Below are 23569 nucleotides of genomic sequence, written 5' to 3' on the forward strand. Positions count from 1 at the left end.
CGCAAATTTGAGGGTTTCAGGTTGGAGCTCACCACTTGCCAGTCAGCTGCTGGTTGACTTTGGTTGTGACTGGTGAATTTTTTTCACTGTTTTACCTTCTTTAGCAGGTTAAGACCAAAGGAGCCTCGCACCAGCTGCGATTGCAATTAATCATAATTTTGGTTGCAAATGCAAGTTGTCTTTGAAGCTTTGCATAGTCTCACCATGAAGAGCGAAAGCGTATCTTAAGAAGTGTAAATGGACAAAAAGCAAAACATTTCTGCAGTTTTTTCACTCTGCGTGCCCAGTACAATGTATCTCTAAATCAGTTTCCTCTGTCCCAGTGATATTGGTGTCAGGCAACAGAAAACACTTAATACATAGCAAGAGAATAGCAGGACAAACAGAGGACATCCTTCTATAATAGGCATGTATTAAAAGAGACGCTTGATTGTTGCAATTATTTCAAGGGGCTAATTAGTGTTAAATGAAGTGATTGAATTATGTTTAGCTTGGTGTTTGTGATTATTGTGACAAATTATTGTGATGCATTTTGCAGCATATTTGTTACAGTTTGAAATATTTCAGTCATATTTGCAAAGTTGCGGGGGGGGGGGGGTTGTTGAGCAATCAACAGACTGGGAGTAACCTCTGCCTGTGAAAACAACATTGAGGGAAATAAAGTCCCACAGGAAATGACAAATCTGCAAGCGCTCTGAACACTTGGACTCATCTAGACATAGCTGATGCATTCATTACACCCAACTGTGTGCACATGCAAGTTTTAAATTGTTAGTTGTTAGCTTCTCATTTGAACTTTTTAAATTTTTCTGGTTTTATATGTTGACTTTGATACAAAGTTAATGTTAAAACTCTCCTGAGCAATGTGTCTTCTTTCATTGCCAGAAATTTCAGAATATCTTGGCCTATTTATATTGTGCTTAAGGGTCTGTAGATGTTACGCACAGAAAACAAAGATCGTCGGCGCTGTCCTCTGTGTGGTCTTCGAGGTAGATTGTCTGACAGAAATGGGCAACCCACTAGCAAATTTGATCGGTGAATGGGAGAAGTGTGTCCATTGCTTCAACACATAACTTGCAGAGATCACCTGGAATGAAGTTCACTTCACGATCGCCGCCGTCCTGTCTGCCGTCGACCACCCAGTCTTGACAGTTTTCTTTTGTACCTCTCCCACTCCCCCCTTCCAACAGGCATGCAGTATGGATATGTTGCTAATAGTGGAGCTAGCTCTGCCTCTGCCACCACCGCAGGCCCAGCAGCAGCCCCCTCGTCATCCAGCTCTGATGAGGATGATGATGAGGAGGAGGAGGATGAGGAAGCAGGTCTGCTTTAGCTTTTACCTCCCCAATAAACCCTCTTGTGCAGCTTCACCCATCCCCATAAACTCCTTTAGTTATGTCTTAAACTTTTTGCACTTCTTTAAAAACACAACCATCATTTTTGCCATTTGTGCGTTTCCATCTCCCACTCATGCAACATCATTTTTGATCCGTGTCTTGCGACCATCTCTTCTTCTCCACCTACCAACACTCTTAATCATTTTGCCACTCATCGGCCGTTCCTTCCCTTTTCTTATGGGCTAATCAGATTTTTCCCTTTCCTACACGCTGCCTCCTTAACAGCCTTCCAAAGTTCACCCGTTGCTCACCACCTTTTCCCCCTCACAGTCGTCTGTGCTCGTACTTAATGTTAAGTTCATCTTTTAAACCTTGCTCTGTTGCTCCATCATTTAAAACTGACATGAAATTTTATCTGTCAGGAAGGGAAACAGGTAAGTAGGTTAGCATTTCGGTCTGTCTTTTAAGCGTTCAGCCATGTTCTGATTTTCTTGCTGGTTTCATCTTCATCAGTTTGCTGATTTTATTATATAGTAAACTTTTATTATAAGGCAAGCTTTCTCAGGAAAGCGCCTTAGAGGGAAACGGAGAAAAAAAAGCTTGTTATGCTTATATGATTTTGCGTTGTTTTAGTGTTTTGGACCATCAGACTATCTAACATCACAGTAGTTACTGAAATTGAATTATTTTATGTGGAAAAAGTAACATCTTCCACTTCTTAACTATCTGGGTCACATAATACTGCACTGTGCTTTCACAGTTTCATACGCACACGTGTTATGTACCACTCAGGTGTTCTGCAGCTGACTATCCCTCAGGAGCTGTGTCATCAGCCAGAGGTTAACAGGTTTTTAAATATAGCCTGCAACCAGGTCCAGGTTCTCTGTGTAAGTGTTTGCTTACTCACTCCCCATGAGAGCACATGGGCGTAGATTTTTGTCAGCAAAGCTAGCACTCATTAGCACATCACTTAATTAAAAGAGAAGCTTGTTTTAGCTTTCAGCTTCTCCCTCATGATCAACTCCAGTTCTCCCTGGTGTTGCTCGGTCTTGCAAGTTGTCTACTGCAACAAAATACCAAATACCATATATATATATATATATATATATAATATATATATAATATATGTATATAATATACCTTTTTTTTTATTGTTAATAATTCAAATGGATACAAAATTACATGTAAATGATCAACTTGTGTTCCAGAGTTGTGCATTACATCAGACAAACTCTTCAAAGCTATAAAACAAAACTTTCAATAATAATTTCTTCTTGGAATCATTAATTTGAATTGCAGAATTTTGTAGAATGATAATACAATGTGGTCATGATAATACTAAGAGTCGTCAAATTACAGTTAAGGCTGTGCAGTCCCTTTTTCGGGCTGCAACTAAGGATTATTCTCATTATCAGTCAGTCTGCTTATTATTTTCAATTGATCTTTCTGTCCATAAGAAGTCAGAGAACAGTGAAAAATGCCTGACAAAAAGCCCTAAAGTACAAGGCGATATCTTTTAAATTGTTTTTTTTTTTATTTGACCAACAGTCCAAAACCCAAATATATTAAGTTTACAGTTATAAGAAAATAGACAACAGAGAGGCAGAAATATTTCACATTTGAAAAGCCAAAACCATCAAATATCTGGCATTTTTAATTAATCGATCAGCTCTAGTTTTGCTGTTCATTTCTGTTCAGCGCTGTAATTCTCATCTGTTTAAAAGTGTGAACTGTAATTGTCAAAAAAAACTTGAATTAATATCCAGAGACATCTTCCCTGCTAGTTTTGAGGTGAACAGTTTCATGCAAGGTACATACAGTATTTTGCTTTCTTTGCTGTGTCTGGTGTCTATGCCGAGCCTGCTGAGTCACCCTAGCACTGGTGCCAAAATGAAGAGTGTTGTCTCAAGTGAATGACACAAAATGCACTTGTTATCATAGCAGAGCGGTGGCCAGTCTGAATTTATTAGTCAGACACATTTTGCATCTTGTAACACACACTATATCTCTGTAGTTGTGGTGTAAATTGAAAGACTCCGTGCAGCTTCTTTCAATGTTGACACTGATTGTAGACCATCAGATCAGTGTCATCTTGCTGGAAACGGATTAGAAGGGGGACACTGTCAGCTACTGTATGAGCGGAGCCTTGATTATCAGTAACGAGGTTTGGAATCAGCCGGGGGGCAAGTGAAGTGGGCTTGTGACTTAAAAACTTAAGATCAGCTGGTTAGAAGTAAAGGGAAATGGAAAACTGTTGAATAAGTCCGCTGCAAGGCAACACTGACTATGAATAGATTTGTTTTACTCTTCATAATACCCTCTTTATTAATCTGTGAGCTGACAGAACAAAGGACAAGAGGGAGAGGAGGAGGAGGAGGAGGAGGTGGTGGTGGTAGAAGAGTCTTGGAGAAGGAGGAAGAAGGCTCAGCTGTCCTGGTGTCCTCCTCCTCCAGAGCAGATAATCCAGTAGCCTGCTGGTCCGATTATTCAGAGATAATTGGATCCCGTCTTGTCCAATGAGCTCTCTGCCACGGGCCTGTCGTGTCTTGGTTTGCTGTTGTTGATCCCTCCTGTTGGCCCACATGGATTAGTGGGTTCATTCAAATATTCTACCCTACTGAAAATAAATAATTCTATTATTTTTTTGAGCATTTCGCCTTTGTTTCATAGGATACAGTAGCACATTAGACAGGAAATGTGAGGGCAGAGATAGTGGGATGACATGCTACAAAGGCTGGATTTGAACCGGGGGTGTTGCAGTTTATTGGAATGCATCATAGGCCAACGTCATATTCTACTGACTAGACCTATTGAGTTTTGAGTTGTGGCCACTGCATCACTGCATCAGTTTCTTGCCTCTGTCTCTCTGAGTTGTTGGAAGGCTTTCTGGGAAATGTATGAAACCACTAACTAAAGGTAGAAATTATGAAGCCGTTTGAATGAAAGCAGGTCTAAAGGATGACAACACTAAATTAAAGTGGGACGTATATTTGCTTGGGTACAATTTTTGGTACTTGCACTTGTATTTCCATTTTCTGCTACTTTATACTTCTACTCCACCATAAAAAAAATTATACTTTTTACTATACTGCATTTTTCTCACACCTGTAGTTACTGGTTACTTTTAAGATTATTATTTTACATTAAACACATAAGATTATGAAAATACAACATATTTTTGAGATTAAACCAGTGGTTCCCAACATCTTTGGCTTGTGACACCTGTAGGGTCGTAATTAAGGATTATTTTCATCATCGATTAATCTGCTGTGTGTTTATTTACTTTTTGGGATTTGTTGATAAATCATTCGGTGGACGAATCGCCAAAAATCAAGTGGAAAACTGCCAAGCATGGCTTCGTAAAGTCCAAGGTGACCACTTCAGATGTCTGGTTTTGTCTGACTGCCAGTTAAAAACCCAAAGCAACTCAGTTTACTATCATACATGACAAAGATAAGCAGAAGATACTGAATAAGGTTTAGAATTATTATTTTTTTTTTTTTACCTTTTATTTGCTTGAAAATTGACTGAAACAATTAATCGATTGTCAATATAGTTGCAGATTTTTTTTTTTTCTTTCAGTCGACTAGTTTCAGCCCTCGACCCCTTACCACAAAAAATGTCTGGTGTGGGCTTCTTGTTTTGTTGTTGTTGTCTTGAGTTGTTACCAGTTTCACCAAAGAGACATTTTCTCTCTCAACCACTAAGAGGGTTTAATTTCTGTAAATACTCAAACTGTCCGGTGTTTTGCAAAAAAAGCAAAGATAAGAGAAAAATCCAAAAATCACTTCAGTTTTTTTCTTTTGTCTAACGTTAATTATATCACGGCTCCTCGGATTTATCTTGTGACCCTTTTTGAAGGTACTCAACCCCTAGGTTGGCAACCACTGGACCAAACTACCTGTATATGAAATAGTTAAAACTAGCTCCACCATGAGCAGCTACAGCAGTTATATGCTGCTTACACATTGATGCATCAGTATTAATCAAATAATGTCATATTTTACTGCACAACTGCTTAATTTGATACTGTAAGTACATCTGGCTGATGATACTTCTGCACTTTTTACTTCAGTAAGATTTTTAATGTAGGACTTTTACTTGCAGTTTGTATAAGTAAAAGATTCCTCCACCACTGCTGTAAACGGTTATGTTTACATTTAGTAATACTAACCAACATGCCTCTTTGAGGTCTAACAAATGTGAAGAATACATTTAATTCATTGCAAAACTTTTTCTATTTTATTTCATACTAAAAATAATAATAAGAATCTTAAGACCTGGATTCTTTACATTAACTAGCCATCTTCTTCCCCACCTTTTGCTGGCTACACTTTGTTTTAAAGTGTGCCGTAGAGAATAAAGAAGGGAGAAAGTGGGAGAAACTGGGTGAATGAAGATCATAGACTGTGGGTAAGAAACATAAGTAACAGCGAATCAAAGACTGGGTGAGAGAAATTGAGAGTTGGTAACATAGTCTTGATAATTCTGTAAGTGCGATGCGGAGCTTCAGGCAACTGGACTTGCCTGAAGCTCTTGAAGACGTTTCCCCTCTCATCCGAAAGGCCTCTTCAGTTCTAACTGACTTGGTGGGGAGTTCCAGGTAAATACCCCCCTGGTGAGGTCAACAACACTCGTGACTCCTTGAGGTTGCAGGAGTAGTTGACCCTCCCGGACGTCATGTGAGTCGTTAGGATCACATGCATCAAGGTGTGTGGATGGGCGCTTGACACCCTGAGGGTCGCTAGGGTGACAAGTGAGTCGTTGACCCACCCTGCCATCATGTGGGCCGTTGAGGTCAAAGGAGTCCTGGATGTTGATGGGTGTTCAGCTGTCTGGGGAGTGAACTGAGAACTGCATTGTAGGTGGCTGACAGGTGGTGTCTTAGACCCCCTCCTCTGTTGAGGGACCTTTGTTCCAGATTGACAAAGATGGCTTCTTTCACTCCTCTTTCAAACCATGGGTCTTCTCTGGCCAAAATGTGTACATCACAAAGAGTGTCCTTTGTCCCTAATATGCTGGTGGACTACTGAGTCCTGCCCTGAGGAACTGGCTCTCCTGTGTTGTGCCATGCGCTTATGTAGCGGTTGTAAACTATGTTGTTCTTCTTGTGCCTGGGTATTTTGTCCTTAGGGGGGACAAGTTTTTGCCTCAGAGTGTTTCTGGGCTTGAAATGCAAAGGGATGTTATGTTCGTAGAAGATGCTCCTGAGTTTTTTCAGATAATCCGGCAACGTAGGGAATGACAATGTTGTTTTGTTTCCTGCAGTTTTCCTCTCTGTCTGCTCTGCAGAGACCTGGATGACTGAGAATCTTCACAGACATAATCTTGATAATCTTTTTACCATTACCATATAGCTATCATCCCTAGTTTATCGCCGTTCCCTTCATATATTCTGTCCTCAGAGGCCTGTGCTCCCCACCAAACATGTGTATGCTTGCTTATTCAAAACTTAAGTGCATCTTTTCATTGTGTTTTCTTCCCCACAGCACAATTCATGGTCAAACAAAAAAAAGCCCCTTTTCATTCTCTTTAATGTTTCGTCTTTTGTTCTTCTCCCTTTTTCCCTCCTGTTCTTTCATTTTTATCTTGACCATCCTTTCTTCCCTCTTTCTGATTTACAGCTGCTGTCCTTCATTATTCGGGCCTTCCCTCTTTTTTTATAATCCCATTTTATCATTAAACCTTTCTTTTTGTTCTTTTGTCTTTGTTTTTTGTGTTTTTGTTCAGCTTTTTTTAGTTGTACTTTATTGTACTTTTTATTTTGCTAGTCCTCTGGGTCCTTGTTTAATTGTTTGAAATTCATTCTTTACTCTTCCAGGGCTCTCTACCAGTCTTTTGCTTTTAATTTCAGTGTTTAGTTCTTGATGTGTTTTACTTTTTCACTCTGCTTCTCTCAGGTGGTGATACATCCTCTTCCACTACTGGCAGTGCCTCTCCGGTGCCCAACAGCTATGATTCCCTCGAGGGGGGCAGCTATCCTGGTATATGATTATCATAAACATACTTTACATCTAAATAATATGTACACACACAATGATTCGTCACAGTACAAAACTGCTAAGCAAGGTCTGCTGTCTTGTTTGTGAGTTCATAAATGTATTAGTTTTGGCATTTACCTGCTTCTTTTATTGTAAGTACTCACACTGAGTGCAAAGGTACAAGATGGGTAAAGGGTAGATCACTATTTCCGTAACAATATTTCTATCTATAACTCAATATTCTATTATATAAGTGTTTAAAAGGAAATCCACACAACAACACTTTTATCCTCCATTAACACTGTTGATGATGTGCTCTCAATTCCTGGATACATTTTATGTGACACCAATTTTAAATATTTCCATCAGTTACAGTTAAATTTGATAGCAGCAAATGTATCACGCTGCATTTTGCATACAGGGTATGCCCTTGATAATTTCTTTGGCGGTGGTCAAACCGTGTCACTGTTTCTGTTTTTTGGGACGCAGGAGATCAGAAGTACAGAAAAACAAAAGTACAAGTGACACAGAAGGTTGATTGAAAGTGATACTGATTACATCTTACCAAATAGGAAGTACGAGGGTTTATTGATAAGTTTTTGGCCTAAGGTAGAAGGAGTCAATTTTAGAAAACCTGGCACATTTATTTTTCAACATAGTCCCCTCCTACATTAACACACTTAGTCCAGGGGTCGTGGAGCAAAAGAATCACGTCAACATCATCTCATGGGTCACGTCAACTGTCTCCTGTATGGTGATGGTGACTGTCCTTCCAGGACGGGGGTCATCTTCCAGGCTCTCTCTGCCACGTTAGAATTCAGCAGCCCACTTCTTCACCATGCTGGAAGAAGGGGCGCTCTCCCGTAGTCTTGCCACCGTGTCCTTGTTGACCTCCCTGGGTGTTAAGCCACTGAGACCGAGGTAGTGGATGACTGCACAGAGGCTGATGTTGTCCATTTTCTAAGACAGTGCTGACTCGAAATTTTCAATTACCCGAAACATTGTACCACAAAAGTTACTGACTTCAAACTTTCTGCATAATCACACAAAGAGTTGAACTCCATGTGCCTGTAACAAGATCTGTATAACTCTTCTCTTTCTACCTTAGGTCACAAACTTTTTTTAATCACCCTTTGTCTCTGAAGCTTGCTTGGGGATCAAAATAATTACAACATATTTTTCTACTTTAAAAATAAATGAAAACATGTTATAGCAAGTTCAGAATGTGGAAAAGGTTCTGGGGAAAGATGCTATGTATCTGCACTGACAAGGTGATGTGATACACTTCTAAACTTATGTGAAAGCCTATGAAGAAAATGTGTCTCACACATACGCATTTCCCACATAAATACCATATATGCAACCTCCACTACACACTGTCATCTCTGCACTTTTGTAATCATACTAATATGTTGAAAACCACTTGTGTGTTTCAGACATACATCACCTTACTTCAATGCTGAACTCTCTTTTCCCCAGATACCATGCCACCTTCTAATGAGATCACTAACCAGGCTCAGCCCTATGGTAGCTATGGTTACCCCAGCATGCAGCCAGCCTATCGGCAGGGGCCGGCCTCCCACACTGACTCTTCCCCCACTCACGACCTGTATAGCCAGACAAGCTACCAGCAGTACTCCCAGGTGAGGCCGCAGTTCCCGAGAAGTGTTGACTGATTTTTTTTCTTACTGCGTATTCACTTATTCTTATTTTCAAATGACGCGAGCAATTATAACCAGCCTGGATCCAGACCTCTGAGTTGCCACCTGCTTCTTAATTTTTTGGCAAGCAATTCAAAGCTCTGCAGTTTCCTCTTGTGAATGGCTGTTATTGCCGAGAATCACCCTAGCCAATCTAAACCATTACCGTGGCACGTAAGCAGATGGCACTGTTAACAACCTGTGTCAGAGTCAGATACATCTAGTTACTTTCAATGGTTTGATCACTGCTCCTGATTGTAAAACCGCATGTAAATGTAGAATAAATGGACACGAAACTAGCTTATGATCTTATTCTTTTCAAACTATCAAGACACTGAAAATAAGGCCTTTGTTTCCTGCAGTTTGTTGCTGTGTTTTGTATTTGTTTAATACTTAAAATACAACCAAGTTGTACTTCAAAGCGGCCCTAATTGATATTTTTATAGTAACAATTTACAGATGATTAAATGAAAACAGTATGACTGAAAAGGTGTCGCTCGTAGTGATGAACCTACAAAGAATTGTCACCTGAATCAGCAGCTCCCCTCGGCTTTACAGAGCTTTATAGCGAGTTTCAGCTCATTGTTTAGGTGTGCGGCTCCAACTTCACTGTTGTGGTTCACTCCCACCGCTCTCATAGCGTCGTTTTTTTGGCCGCAGTAGGTAGCTGTTTTCAGAGGAAAAGCTCTTAAAACCACTACCTGCCGAGCAACAAACAGGAGACGGACACAGTTAGCGAGTAAGTGAACATAGCGGAGCATTCAGCAGCTGAAGAGCCGGACACTTTTCTCAAGAGTTTGGTTGAGACCAAAACCTGAGCAAAAAGAGAGTGAATATTGGACTTAAATTTGACAGGTGACCAGAATTATGACTCCAAATGAATGATAATCTTGCTTTGTAACTGGATATGTAAATAAGCAACTGTTTGCTGAGAGGTTTGCCATATCATTTTCAAAGGTGATATAATGCCAATATTGTGTTCACAACTTGTTTCTACTGCCCGCAAGTGGCAAAAAAAATCAGTTATTGCAGGTTTAAAGATGAGGCTGGTGTTTTTGATTTTATCCTCCTTACAAGTATTGCCTGTATAGCCACAGCCTGATGTTGCATGTGCCTGCTGTAGAACTCCATTGTTGTCCAGAAAGTATTAAAAGCATATGACATGCTCTTGAATTGGGTTACATTACCTTTCTTCATTGCTCTGATTATGGTGAGTTTAGTTGGTTCCTCTCAGTACATTGAACTGACAAAGCAGTGTACATTTAAAGCTGAGCTGTTTAAAGGGATTCGGCAAAATAATGCCAGCTTTATCCTTTAGCCACTATTAAATAAAGTTATTAAGGAAACTTTATCTCACTCATCTTTTCATTGCAGTTTGGCAGTAAGTTAGGCTTATATTTTAATTTCTTATCGTCTCTTTCAGAAGTGATAGTGTTCTTGCTGTATTGACCAGTCCGGATTGATTACAAGATTTGAAAAGATGCTATTTCTCCTTCTCCGTCCCTCTTATTCAGCCGTTTCCGAACCTGTCCCAGCTGTCTGCAGCCCTGGGGGGGCTGAGCGGGGTGCCCGAGTTGGAGGTGGAGGCCCTGAGGCCGGTCAACCTGCTGCAGGAGAGGAACCTGCTGCCCCTGAGGCCCTTGGAGGCCCCCGAACCCAACCTCAGTTCTGACCTCAAGAAGGTCAATTGCAGTCCGCAGTAAGTGAAGTTTAGGGGATCTTGGCTAATGGGATGTAGAATTTTTTTTTTTTTACACAAATGGCCACAACTGCTGTTTAACAATGAAATTCAGTTTAATTTTCAGCATTCGGTTTCACTGTTTTACTAACACATAAAGGCTTGTTATCTACCAAAGTAACTAGTGGGTCAAAATAAGGCAAAACTGAAAAGATGTAAAAGCCGCTGAGTGAAATCATACTGTAATGTAACTGTAATGCACATTATAATTCAGAGACCATAGGAAATTAAAAGAAAGAAAATGATGAGTAAAAAGTATGGAAAATTACAGAACTATTAGGGTGTTATAAACATAAAAATGAAACCCTTTTCATATGAAGCTGGTGTTTTTCTTTTTCTGTTTTAGCTGAATTTCTCGCTCTTTCATTTAAAACAATACTTTCGTCTCTCGCGAACTTTATCTCTGACTCTGTCATTGTCTCTTCTGTGGACGTGTTATCGAAGCCGCTCTTTCTCTCTCCTTGTGTTCCTCCGCTGATCAGGACATTCAGGTGTACACTGACAAGCATCCCCCAGACACAGGCTTTACTAAACAAGGCCAGGCTCCCTCTCGGCCTTCTCCTTCACCCCTTCAGAGACTTACAGGTATGAGCTCACCACAGTGAAACATTCAGACAACAAAACAGACCATTTTCTTGCCCCGAGAAATGCACAGTGTGTGAGGACAGTTTTCTGTTTTCCTAAGAATTTTATTCCTTTCCACTTGAAATAAAAAAATCATTAAAACATTATTTACATTATGTTAAAAAAAACAAACTACACTATTACCGCTGTTGCCTAAAACAGTTGCATTGTAAGTTTTTTGCAGAACTCTTATTTTTTCTTGATTTGTGGTGAGACATAGTCAATACTTTGGTGTCGGCTTTTGAAAGCTGCGGATTATAACTCTTATACTATTTCACTAACTGGACACTGGGGAAGGAATACAGTGGTATGTGAAACTTTATGTAGTCTTTGTTTGCTCACAACACGCTGAGACAGTTAGGAGTCTTTTATTGGCAGTTTGCAGCTGCGGTGACAGCGGGACAGGCAGGCGCAGGAGAACGATGATAAGGTGAAGGAAGACAGGCGAGTTTATTTATAGACGTGTTGGGTGACGCGGTGTCAGAGGGAGTGAACTGACGGAGAAAAGCGATGCACTGATACCACGTGAGAAACAGGATAGGAGGTTGTCAAGGTTTGGAGGTGGCTGGAAGTTTTATTTGGTCAAGCAGCAACAATTGCAGCTTGATAGATGTATTCCGGCCGTTCTTTTGTGTTCTGGCAGTGTAGTAGGCTGGAGAAAATTGTGAGAAATACAAGTATATATTAAAGGCATTCGTAAAGGACTCACTGAACAAAAAAGGATATTGAGAAAACACTTTGATTTGTATTCAAGTAGTAAAACAGTTAGACAGCCTTGGAACCATGTTCAGGTTATGCAACATTTGTCAATGCCCAGGCGCCACTGCTTTCACTGTAACACCATGGATACGGGCTTCACAGTCACCATATACTTCACACTACACCGCTAGCCAGTTTCACGCGACACAACTCTGCGGTTGTGATAATTAGTTTTTGAAATGTAAAACAGACACTTGTTCTCCTCCACACTTCCACCAGTCGCCTCTAAACGCTGGCACCGCTGACAGTTTGTTTGAAAAAAAGCAGTTGTGAATATGCTTTGCTTTGATTTTTATGGCAGATACTGAGCTCGTGTCAGCGACAGAGCGTCCTCTCGAGGGGGACCTGATGACTTAAAAACTATGAGCAATGTGGGGATTTTGTAAAATGGCAGTGTTTGGTAGGGGTGTAACAAATGATTACATTCACAGATGATACTTTTCTCAATTGATTAGTCTATTCAATGTCAGAAAATAGAGCTTAAAATAATGTCTGCAAATATCTCAATTTGCTCAACAAACGGAACAAAACCCAAAGATTTTCAAATTAGCATTATTATTAATATGATTATTTCACATTTGGAATCAACAAATTACTTTGAGTTTCTGCTTGAGAAAATTACTTAATGGACCAGTGTGTAGGATTTAAAGGAATCTATTGGCAGAAAAGGAGATTTAATATTGATAATTATGTATTCATAAGTGTATAATCACCTGAAACTAAGTATCGTTGTGTTTTCGTTAGCTTAGAATGAGCCCTTTCATAACTACATAGGAAGCGGGTCCTCTTCCATGTTTCTACAGTTGCTCAGAATGGACAAACCGAACACTGGCCCTAGAGATGGCCCTTTGCTTTTTTTTACGTTACCTGAAGGCCACCGTAGGTTCTCCTGCATGCTTGGAAAGGGAGGGGCATTCAGTTGCTTGCAATCTCTCTAGCAACCGCACAGCCACTAAATCTTCCTGGACCTTTAAACGATTGATGGATTATCAGAATAGTTGCCAGTTACTTTTCTGTCGATTTGACTAAGCATTTAATCAACTAATCATTTCAGTTGTAGTGTTTGGTAAATTGCAGGAGAACACGATTAGTACAACAACACACAGTGTGGCTTTGAGGTGTACTGAAGAATAACCTTAACATGTATTTATAGCGCAGTCAAAGTGTAGAAAATTTACAGTGAGTCTGGTACAACAACAGGAGAAGTCCTTGAGAATACAATCACAGAAACATAAGAAAAAACAGACAAAAATGTGGGTCAAACGAGGACAACAGCTGCAAAGATTTGTTCAGTCACATTCCCTAAGAAACTGAAACAAAGCTTATCTTCAGTCGTTTGTTGAGTCATGAATAGAGGAATGAAAAGGTCATTATTGAAAAAAGAAGTTTTGAGGACCAAAACTTGTGTGTGGGGGGGGGGTCTAAAACATTTATCTCACAAGACACTGTTTGTGTGTTTGTTTGTTTGTTTTTTTTCTGAGTAGTTACTCCATTTTCACTCGCCCTTTTCCTCCTCCGCAGCAGTTACCGGTCATCACGTCGAACACGATCGTGCGCTGTCGCTCCTGTCGCACCTACATCAATCCCTTTGTCACCTTCCTGGACCAGCGCAGGTGGAAGTGTAACCTCTGCTACCGGGTCAATGATGGTATGAGTCCAGTCGGATGTTATTCCCAGTGTCACTAATATTCTTGACTTTCCTCATCTTCTTCTGTTTCATGTTCTGTTTTCAGCAGTCCAATCCTATATTTCTGTTAATTCAGTATCACGTTGTTTTCTAATTAATATTGCAGAGGCTTTACTCGCTTCTATTCTTTCTCGTTCAGTTCCAGATGAGTTTATGTATAACCCAGTCACCCGGTCGTATGGCGAACCCCACAAAAGACCAGAGGTTCAAAACTCCACTGTGGAGTTCATTGCCTCCTCAGACTACATGGTGAGATGTCTCTTCTGTCCTTAAGCTTTTGGATCTTCTTGTAGAATGGGGAATTTTTGATGTATAAAGGTGGTTGTGCAGTTAGGAATTTTTGTGTAGTCCACTAGAGAGCAGTCTTGTCTTGGGGCTACAGCGTCTGAAGGCTAGTGTGTGCATATGAACTTTGATTTAACAGACAAAAGAGGGTACCTGCGCGTAAGGTGAAACTTTACTGAATTAAAAACAAAAATGAACTCTTACATTAACTCATACTTCAAATTAGTAATGTAACAATATCTGCATTTTCATATTCAGTCAGCTGTTTATTAGACCGTATCAAGTTCATTGGATCCCCACTAATTGTGCGTTTTTGTACAACTTTTCGTGCATTAAGTTGCGACCTCCTCAGCCGGCGGTCTACCTGTTTGTCCTCGATGTGTCTCACAACGCTGTGGAAGGAGGCTACCTGAAGTACTTCTGTGAATCCCTTCTTGAGAACCTGGATAAGTGAGTACTGTTGATACAACTGTAATGCGGTTGGTTGATGAGTTTTGTTTGTTGTCTGAATTATCGCAGTAAATCACAAGCAGAGAAACTTAAATCGTCAACTCTCCCAAATATTATTTCAGTATGATTTCTTCATAAATCGGGAAAAAGTAGAAGATGAAAACAAGCAGATGTTATGAACAGCTGTCACTAGTCATTTTTCTTGACAAAAGGTTGTTATGTGCTTCAGGTTGCCCGGGGATACACGCACCAGGGTTGGCTTCCTCACCTTTGACAGCACAATCCACTTCTACAACCTCCAGGAGGGACTATCCCAGCCACAAATGCTGGTGGTGTCTGACATAGATGGTACGTCTGGTAACAGGAATCAGGATTTAGATTTCACGTCACCAGGAGCCAAAGTAACTTTGCTGTTTTTAACCGCTGATGGTAGGTGGCGCCAGTCACAAAAAAAAACTAACTTTGTGGGACTCCTGCCAACGTGTGGGTATAATAATGAAGACACTGGACTGCCAGGTCTTCTTTGTCAAATATAAATTAGTTTTCAAGGAATCTTTAATAGATTTCTCACAGAAAATATTTAATACCGTTCATTTTCAGTTCTGTTTCCTTTACAGATTCTACACATAATATGTAGCATGTTATGTGTAGAATTTGCTGTCTTGATAGTAGAGTATGTTCCAAATTAATTGGAGTATAGGAAAAGACGTTGACTTAAGAGAGGCCCATAAATTCGCCTAAAAATTGTCACCAGCTGATGTGGAACGTGACATTTACGATCATATTTTACTGTGAATTGGGGCGAATTGTAACTTCATCTCTGTCACTAGTGAAAGCAGTGATTTTTTTCTTCAAAGGTCAAACTATGAGCAACTAAACGATTGAGACTAACAGCTCTAAAGGACAATTGTTAACCAAATAATTGTGGGTTTAGTAATAAAATCTTGGTTGAATTGATTAAAAGACTGTGGAGAAATGACGTTTTAATTTGCAGAAAGGATGAATTACTCACAGTGACTTTAAATTGCCTCCTGATGTTTAAAAGAAATTAGATTAGTAACAGTCAAATGCTACTGGAACAGAGCAGCTCTATTAGCCTACGTGTCCAGTAGGAGTGGGAAGGTCTCGCTTGGGTACATTTTTCTATTTTCATATGTTCTGAATATTTTGTGAAAACTCTGATAAAGCTTTCTGCTTTGGTTTGCGTCACTTTTTCCTCTTGCAGATGTCTTCATACCGTCTCATGACAGTCTGATGGTGAACCTAAAGGATAGCAAAGAGGTACACTGTTCTTCTTTGTGGATATAAATGTGTTCCTGACCCTCTTTGATAGATATCATAATAGCTGTCTTGCACTTTTTCAGGTTTGAGTGCATTTGGGTGCAAAACCTGTTGGATTTTTCTCTCTCGTCTCCACCATTCCCGTTTATTTCTCATATTCCTCTTTCTTTTCCCTTCATTGATTCTTTCCTTCCCCCTGCTCTTAACCTCCCTATCTGCTCTGCCTTCTCTATCCCCCTGTCCTTCATCCATCCATTCTCTCCTCTATTCCCTTCCCCTTCTTCGTGCTCATGCCCTTGTCTCATCCGTCTCTCTCCCTGCTCCTCTCCTTATTACATTCAAAGTTAAATGTTGTCTCATGCTCAGTCGTACAAGGACAGTGTGCAGTGAAATGCTTTGTTACCGCCCCAGTAGATTGTGCAAAATTAAGCGGCTGAAAGGGAGCAAATGTAAAAAAGGAGCTACTATAAAATGTACCATAAGTAACAATAAGTATAAGGCTAAAATGTACAATGTGTCCAACAAATAAGGTCTTGAATTTAATGAGAATTATTTCTTTTCAATTCCATCAGTGTCACAAATTTCCTCATTCCCTACTTCTTTCATTTTCTATCTTCCTCACTTCCCTCCTCCAGCTGGTGAAGGACCTGCTGACCTCGCTGCCGGCCATGTTCAGTCAGAGCAGGGAGACCCACAGCGCAGTCGGCCCGGCGTTGCAGGCCGCCTTCAAGCTCATGTCACCCACCGGAGGCCGCGTCACAGTTTTCCAGACCCAGCTGCCCACGCTGGGTGCTGGTATGCTGCAATCAAGGGAAGACCCAAACCAGCGCTCGAGTACTAAGGTATGGATGAGACAGACATTTCGCTGTTCTGGGCACACTTTGAGTTTCTGGAGGTGCCGCCCTTTGTGTTGTTCAGCAGTGTTGTGCCTTCTCCTTCCAAAGACGGCAGCAGCTACATTTTAACCGCAGTGTTCTCGTCTTATCATTTTACCAGCCAGCTGCATTTTTCAAATGGAATGGGACACCTAAATGATCGAGGTGTCCTGGTTTATGACTCCTAAACCAAACCATAGGACAGATGAAATACAGCCAGATTAAAAATCCCCCTTGTGGTTTTGTAATCATTGTCCTGGCATTTTCAGTACTGTCATATTTATATTCCTGCCACAACTCAGTCTTATTACCCGCCACAACATCACAATTGGATCCCATATTTCAGGTTAGAGACAGAACACTGCTTTCTATTTTTGATCTGAAAAAACCGGCCAAGAAGTTAATGCAGTGGCATCCAAAAATCATAAATTAAATTAACTGAGAACAGATGTGCTTCTCAGGGAAAGTGATTTCCTGTTCTTTAGATTCTGTGCTTTCTGGTGAATTTTGAGGCCAGCAACGAAAAAGGGGTACAAATTATATGTCCTCAGTCTCCATCCATTTACAAATGACGTCGTACATCACTTTGTGGATGATTTAAATCCAAAAAACCTTCCATGGTTCTGTTGGTGGTGGTTTCTTCCCTTACTTTCTGAACAGATCAGAAAACAGAACAGCAGGGGGGAATTTTTTTTTTGTGACAAGTCTGTATCTTCCCAGGGAGTGCAGCACCTCGGCCCCGCCACAGACTTCTACAAGAAACTCGCACTGGACTGCTCGGGACAGCAGATTGGGGTGGATCTTTTCCTGCTCAGCTCCCAGTACGCCGACCTTGCCTCGCTAGGTAATATCACCTACACCCTAACCTCACCGACCATCTCCTTAGCCACTGTCAGTTGGTCTGTTTATATGTCGTTGCGGTACTTTGATTCAGAGGGAAATATCTTCACAGCTGTTGCATGGGTAACCAGGTCAAAGTTACAGCTTGTTACATAGGTTCATGATATTGCACGAATCAGCCGCAGGTGTTCTTTGTTTTACTATTCTACTCTCTTTTCATTCAAACAGTCACTGTGGGCTTAAAAGGTGGTTCTGAAAAGCGTGGTAGCAATGGTCACTTACAATGGATTCTAATACCAAGACCAGAGATTCTGACGGACAGCAAAGAAAAGAAAAAGCATTAAAATGTCCCTCAAAACTTTTCAAACCACTACTGCAGCATAATCCACTTCTCCAGGGCTGATCAGTATGTTCCGGTTTATTACTGGAATCCAGTGTATCAGCTGTGAATCAAAGCTGGCTACATCTGCAGTCTTTAAAGGGAGCTAGCTATAGACTTTTTGTTGAGTCCCCAATCAAGCTTATGTGGGTGAGTGTTTGATACTCAACAGACAGAATTCTAGTGGAGCGTTCCTTTTAAGCATAATGCTAACATTAAAATGCTAAATAGTAGAATTTAAAGGAGATTTCTGTGTGTGATTGAACTCAGAGTTTGACAGAAAATGTTTGAGAACCTCCAGGAAAGTTTGTACCCCTCTATTGTTTGCACATAAATACCTTTTCTTCTTTCCCTACTCCCGTTCTCCAGCTTGTATCTCCAAGTATTCAGCGGGCAGCATCTTTTACTACCCCTCCTTTCATTACATACACAACCCGGCACAACTGGAGAAGTTCCAAAAGGATCTCGAGCGCTACCTCACCAGGAAGATTGGCTTCGAGGCGGTTATGAGAATACGATGCACTAAAGGTAACTTGATTACAGGAGGCACTCACGCTGTCCCTCCAGATGTTTGTTACCCCATATGAGAAATTCCTTCCTATGTCACTTGAGATCAGATTGTCTCAGATGTGTCTGTTATTTCAGTGCTCACAGCTGCACTCTGTGTTTGAGCGAAGCAAAATTCCTCCTACCTGCAGCTTGCAGAGCTGTATGCTTCCACAACCTGCTGTGTTAATTTTCATCTTCGCATCTGTTGACCTTAATGTCTGGCATGCTTTTGCATTTGAGGTTGTTCTCTGCACTAATTTTACATCGATTTCTTTTTTCTTTTTTTTTTTTAACATAATTTTTGTCCCCGCCATCTTGTTCGCTTGCCCTCAGGTTTATCCATCCACACGTTCCACGGCAACTTCTTTGTGCGCTCCACCGACCTGCTGTCCCTGGCCAATGTGAACCCAGACTCTGCCTTCGCTGTCCAGATGTCAATTGAAGACTCTCTGGCAGACTCATCTCTGGCCTGCTTCCAGGCTGCTCTGCTCTACACCTCCAATAAAGGTACACAAACTCTCTCACACACACACACACACTTTGATCATTGTGAGGAAATCTGTGATTCAGTGAGCACAGTACATTCTTCACCACCGCACTACTTCGACCCTTTAAGACCTTTAAAAACTCGCCTGCTCCAGCGGCCAACAGTAATGAGCTTGTAGTTATTCTGGCTGATTTCAGGGTTTGAACATGTGGAGGAATGTTACTGCGAAACAAAACGTTTTCCCCCAAAAAGTTGAGCATTAAGCCATCATTTGATTAACGGTTTTGTATGCTGACAAATGATCTACAGCTGGGATGATGCTAATACAGCTATTTGCACATGGCTTTTTTTTTAGGTTCGTTTAGCCTCCTTGGCTAACATGTCAAAAGTTGAGAAAGATGCCGTGAATTGTTAGAAGATTGTTAGTTTTCAGTTCTTTTCCTTGCTCAAATCTCTTTTCCAAGCAGCTTAAAACAAACGAACAGCTGCATTTCTGTCTTTGATTGTCCACCCAACTGTCCCCGTAGGAAAGAGGCGTATCCGAGTTCACACTCTGTGTCTGCCGGTAGTCACCCAGCTCAGTGACGTGTATGCGGGGGCTGATGTCCAAGCTATCACTTGTCTGCTAGCCAACATGGGTGAGTCTGTAACAGAGAAACTTAAATGTCAACCCCCTTTCAGTACTTTGCTTTGACTTGCAAAGTATTAACCTTTTTGCGATTATCTGAAAATTTGCCCTGTGTTTCACTGTGATTGACTTAAAAATGATCATGTAAAATTTACATTTTTAAATGTATTATCAAGCACCAAAATGGAAATATTTCGCTCTGCAAAATTCTTCTGGTGATAGCAAACAATGGAGATCGTGGTTATTAAGGGTCATACCAGTGATGTGCATTTTACATTGCTGCTGACCGATCTGAAAACCATGCTGTAATGTTTCAGGCTTTTCCAACTTCTAGGCAGCCACCGGTTTCCGTTCATTTCCATACAGTAATATATTAAACTTTGGGGATCACTGTTATGACCTTAACAACTCCGGCGAGTTTAAGTACGGAAATGATTAAAACTACGGCACTGGAAAAATAGATCAAAAGATCTGAAACTCTTTATCGTGGTTTTGAAAATGGTCACAGTGTAAACTCTATGACAGTGTTTGGTTACGAATGGCAACATTGTAAAAGGCATCACACTCGGTGAACTGCTTTATCCCCCTTAGGAGATGCAGGAGTTTTATAGCCATTTCAGAGGTGGACTTACTCCCCTTCATCCTGTCTTTTGTGCGTTCTTATCTCCAGCCATCGACCGGTCGATATCGTCCAGCCTGTCCGACGCTCGAGATGCCCTGGTGAACGCCGTGGTGGACTTGGTGACCGCCTACAAGAGCAACGTGTCGAACCTGCAGCAGTCTGGACTCGTCGTCCCCGCCTCCATGCACCTCTTCCCTCTTTACATCCTCGCTCTGCTCAAACAGGTGTGGCTGCTTTACAGGAGTCGGCGCATAAAGACACAGTAGCACACTTAATACCCAAGTTAATTACAGGCTTTACACACACACACACACTTAAAACATTTAGAGCCACACATACAAAAGTTGAAGTTGTATATAAACACACAGTAATCCACCTCTATAGCTATATTGCACATCTGATAATGTGAACTGCATTTACATCATCACTACACACGCTTTACCTGGGGTTCAAAATGTCGTATACACAAACACACACAAACACACACAAACACACACAAACACACACACACCCACACACACACCCACACACACCCACACACCCACACACCCACACACCCACACACCCACACACCCACACACCCACACACACACACACACACACTAATAAGGCCGATTTACAGTCACACACACTCCCTACACAGTCAATGACTATTCATCCACCCAAAACTTGTCCATTCATACACCCAGGGTGTGTCCACATTCAGACACGAGCTCACACCCTTTGCGTCATCTGAGACAAATAACCCAATAGGTCACGTTAGTGCACACCCTAAACCATTCATGATCCCTAACGGAGCAATAAAAACTACTAGGTAACAACAAAAATCGAATTAAATTACATATGGACTATTATTCTTGATGATAAGAAGTTGAAATGTTATTAGAACTTGATTCCTCCTTTATTTTTTTGAGGCAGCCTCTATTTAATCCACCTTATAGGGATTTGTTTTATTAGTATTTGTAAGCGTTGCTTGTTTGAGTTCTCAAATTTTTGTAAAATCAGATCAGAGACGGAGAAAGAGACAGCTGACAGAAGACTGTTTTACTGTGGAGTTCCTTAGTACAATTTTGTGACTGTCAAGCAGTAAAATGCTGGAAAAAAGATGAAGATGGTATAGAAATAAGTTAATTCAAGTCAATTTTATTTACAAAGCCCAAAATCACAAATTGGCCTCAGGGGGATTTACAGTCAATTAAACATACATTCCATTTTCACACCTTCAAGTTAAAAAAACAAACACAAAAAAAAAAAAACCACAACATTTGTATTTCTTTCCAGAAAGCGTTGCGGACAGGCACCAGCACGCGGCTGGACGAGCGGGTCTTTGCCATGTGTGAGTTCAAGACGCAGCCGCTGCAGCAGCTGATGCGAATGGTTCATCCTGACCTGTACAGGCTGGACAACATGTCAGACCAGGTAGGACAAGACTGAGCTAAATGATATTTGAATGATGGGTCGGCTAAGTCGAAGTGACTGAAACCAGCACACCTGAACTGGCTTTGAGCTCAGCAACAGTCATAACCAGTGGTGGGGGGAAAAAAGTACTGAGATCTTTTACTGAAGTAAAAATAGCAAAATACCACAGTATAAATAATCTATTACAAGTAAAGAATATAAATATTAGCAGCAAAATGTACATGAAGTATCAAAAGGAATTATGCAATAGGCCCTCAGAGTGTTGTTTTATCATATTTATCATTATTACTGATGCATTAACATGTAGTTTCAATATGTTCAAGGTGGAGCTAAGTCAGTTTTATATACTATTACATAGTTTAATCTACCAATTCATCCTATTATACAAGATGATCAAATGTTGTTAAATCTTAATCTGAAAAGTAGCTAGTAACCATACCTACTAAATAAAAGTAAAAAGTGTATTATTTATCTCTGAATTGTAGTTGAGTAAAAATATAAAGTAGCATTAAAAGTACGTTAATGAAAGTACTTAGTTACATTCCTTTAAACATGTTGTGCATTGGTCGCAACGTGTTTGTTGTCGTCACTTTTTTAAGCTACTTGAATAATTGAGCTTAAGCATAATTTGATTTTTTTTTTTTTTTTTCTTTTAATTATTTGGAAACTTTGGGCATTGGCGTGTTTCATCATAACCATCCTAAGCTTCTGGAGCGATATTTAAGTCTATATTAAATATTATAATTGTCTTCAAATAGGGTTTTGGGTGCGTGAGATGCGGGCTTTGGAATAATATGTGAGTGTTAAGGGGAAAAAATAAAAATAAAAGCATCTGTTCAGTCTATAATTGTGTTAAACATATCCAGTAACAAAGTACAGGATGTAGCTACTCTCTACTGTACGTAAAGCGCTGCTGTCACTCTGAACTTTAAAGTGATTTAACAACTCTCACTGCGCATATGTTACGTACTTTTTAAATACCGTTCAATTGAGGCGATTCTGCTCCTGAAACGCAAGTTTGAAAAACAAGAGGAGGAACAAGGCTGCGTGTCCTCCATCTAATCTGTTTCACCGCTTCCGTGTGACCTGCAGGGGGCGCTCCATCTGAACGACACAGTGGTTCCACAACCTCATCTGCTCCACCTGTCTGCCGAGAGGCTGAGCAGAGATGGAGCTTTCCTCATGGACTGTGGCACCGTAAGCGTTCAGTGTTATTTATTGCTAAAGCACTTTACAGAGAAGTGGGTTTTTCAAGGTTTTTCTCATGGATGTCGAGTTTATTTCTCTTTTTTTCGTTTTATTTCTCTTTTTTTCAAAAGTTTTTTCGTATTTTGCCACAAGTGTATATAATTGTCAACTTGTGTAAGTAAATGAAAGGCAAGTGTTAGTGTCATTGTGGCCTATAAGAAGGAGAAGTTAAGGGCTGGGCAAGCCCTCGTGTTCGCATTTATCGTCTCATTTTGAGCGTCAACATAGCAACGAAAGCAGCATTTCCAGCCCAATCGTAGCTGAATTCTAGTGTCACATAATATAATTAAAGGGGGTTTTCCACCCCAACTATGAAACTTGAGTCATTGTAGTTTATTTATTTATTTATTTTTTTTTTAAAGGAAAGAATTTAATTCAAAGACACTGAATACCAGAGCTAAGTGTCAGTTATGAACAGTTTTATCCCTGCAAGGTGGTTGTGGGTGTTTGAAATACTGTTACGTGGTTTTGTTGTATGACAGTAAACTGAATATCTTCTGGATTTTGGACAAAACAACACATCTTAAGACGTCACCTTGGGCTCTGAAATACTTTAAGTTCATTTTTAATTCCTGATATTTTGATCCTTACTTGAGATCTGAAACAAAGACCTAGGGGCCTTTTTAGTCTGTGTCAGGAAAAACGTGACACTCCGTACTGACGCTGCTCTCTCCTTCTGT

At 40.5% G+C, this 23569-nt stretch overlaps 1 protein-coding gene across 3 annotated transcripts in view; it reads left to right on the top strand.

The window, feature by feature from the left end:
- sec24b (SEC24 homolog B, COPII coat complex component) overlaps positions 1–23569 on the top strand; it is a 30674-nt gene that overhangs the window by 3160 nt on the left and 3945 nt on the right. The window contains exons 4-21 of one of the 3 annotated variants that reach the window (XM_040120036.1): positions 1191–1322; positions 7238–7321; positions 8798–8961; positions 10533–10717; positions 11239–11341; positions 13661–13787; positions 13966–14075; positions 14449–14561; positions 14791–14909; positions 15787–15842; positions 16478–16684; positions 17438–17561; positions 18306–18464; positions 18819–18992; positions 19500–19610; positions 20271–20446; positions 21504–21641; positions 22734–22838. In XM_040120036.1, the coding sequence (XP_039975970.1) occupies positions 1191–1322; positions 7238–7321; positions 8798–8961; positions 10533–10717; positions 11239–11341; positions 13661–13787; positions 13966–14075; positions 14449–14561; positions 14791–14909; positions 15787–15842; positions 16478–16684; positions 17438–17561; positions 18306–18464; positions 18819–18992; positions 19500–19610; positions 20271–20446; positions 21504–21641; positions 22734–22838 (2387 nt within the window). The remainder of the gene's footprint in view (positions 1–1190; positions 1323–7237; positions 7322–8797; positions 8962–10532; positions 10718–11238; positions 11342–13660; positions 13788–13965; positions 14076–14448; positions 14562–14790; positions 14910–15786; positions 15843–16477; positions 16685–17437; positions 17562–18305; positions 18465–18818; positions 18993–19499; positions 19611–20270; positions 20447–21503; positions 21642–22733; positions 22839–23569) is intronic. The other 2 variants (XM_040120037.1, XM_040120038.1) reach the window with 2 other exon arrangements.

The sequence above is a fragment of the Xiphias gladius genome, chromosome 23, assembly GCF_016859285.1.
Source record: "Xiphias gladius isolate SHS-SW01 ecotype Sanya breed wild chromosome 23, ASM1685928v1, whole genome shotgun sequence".
NCBI lineage: Eukaryota > Metazoa > Chordata > Actinopteri > Istiophoriformes > Xiphiidae > Xiphias > Xiphias gladius.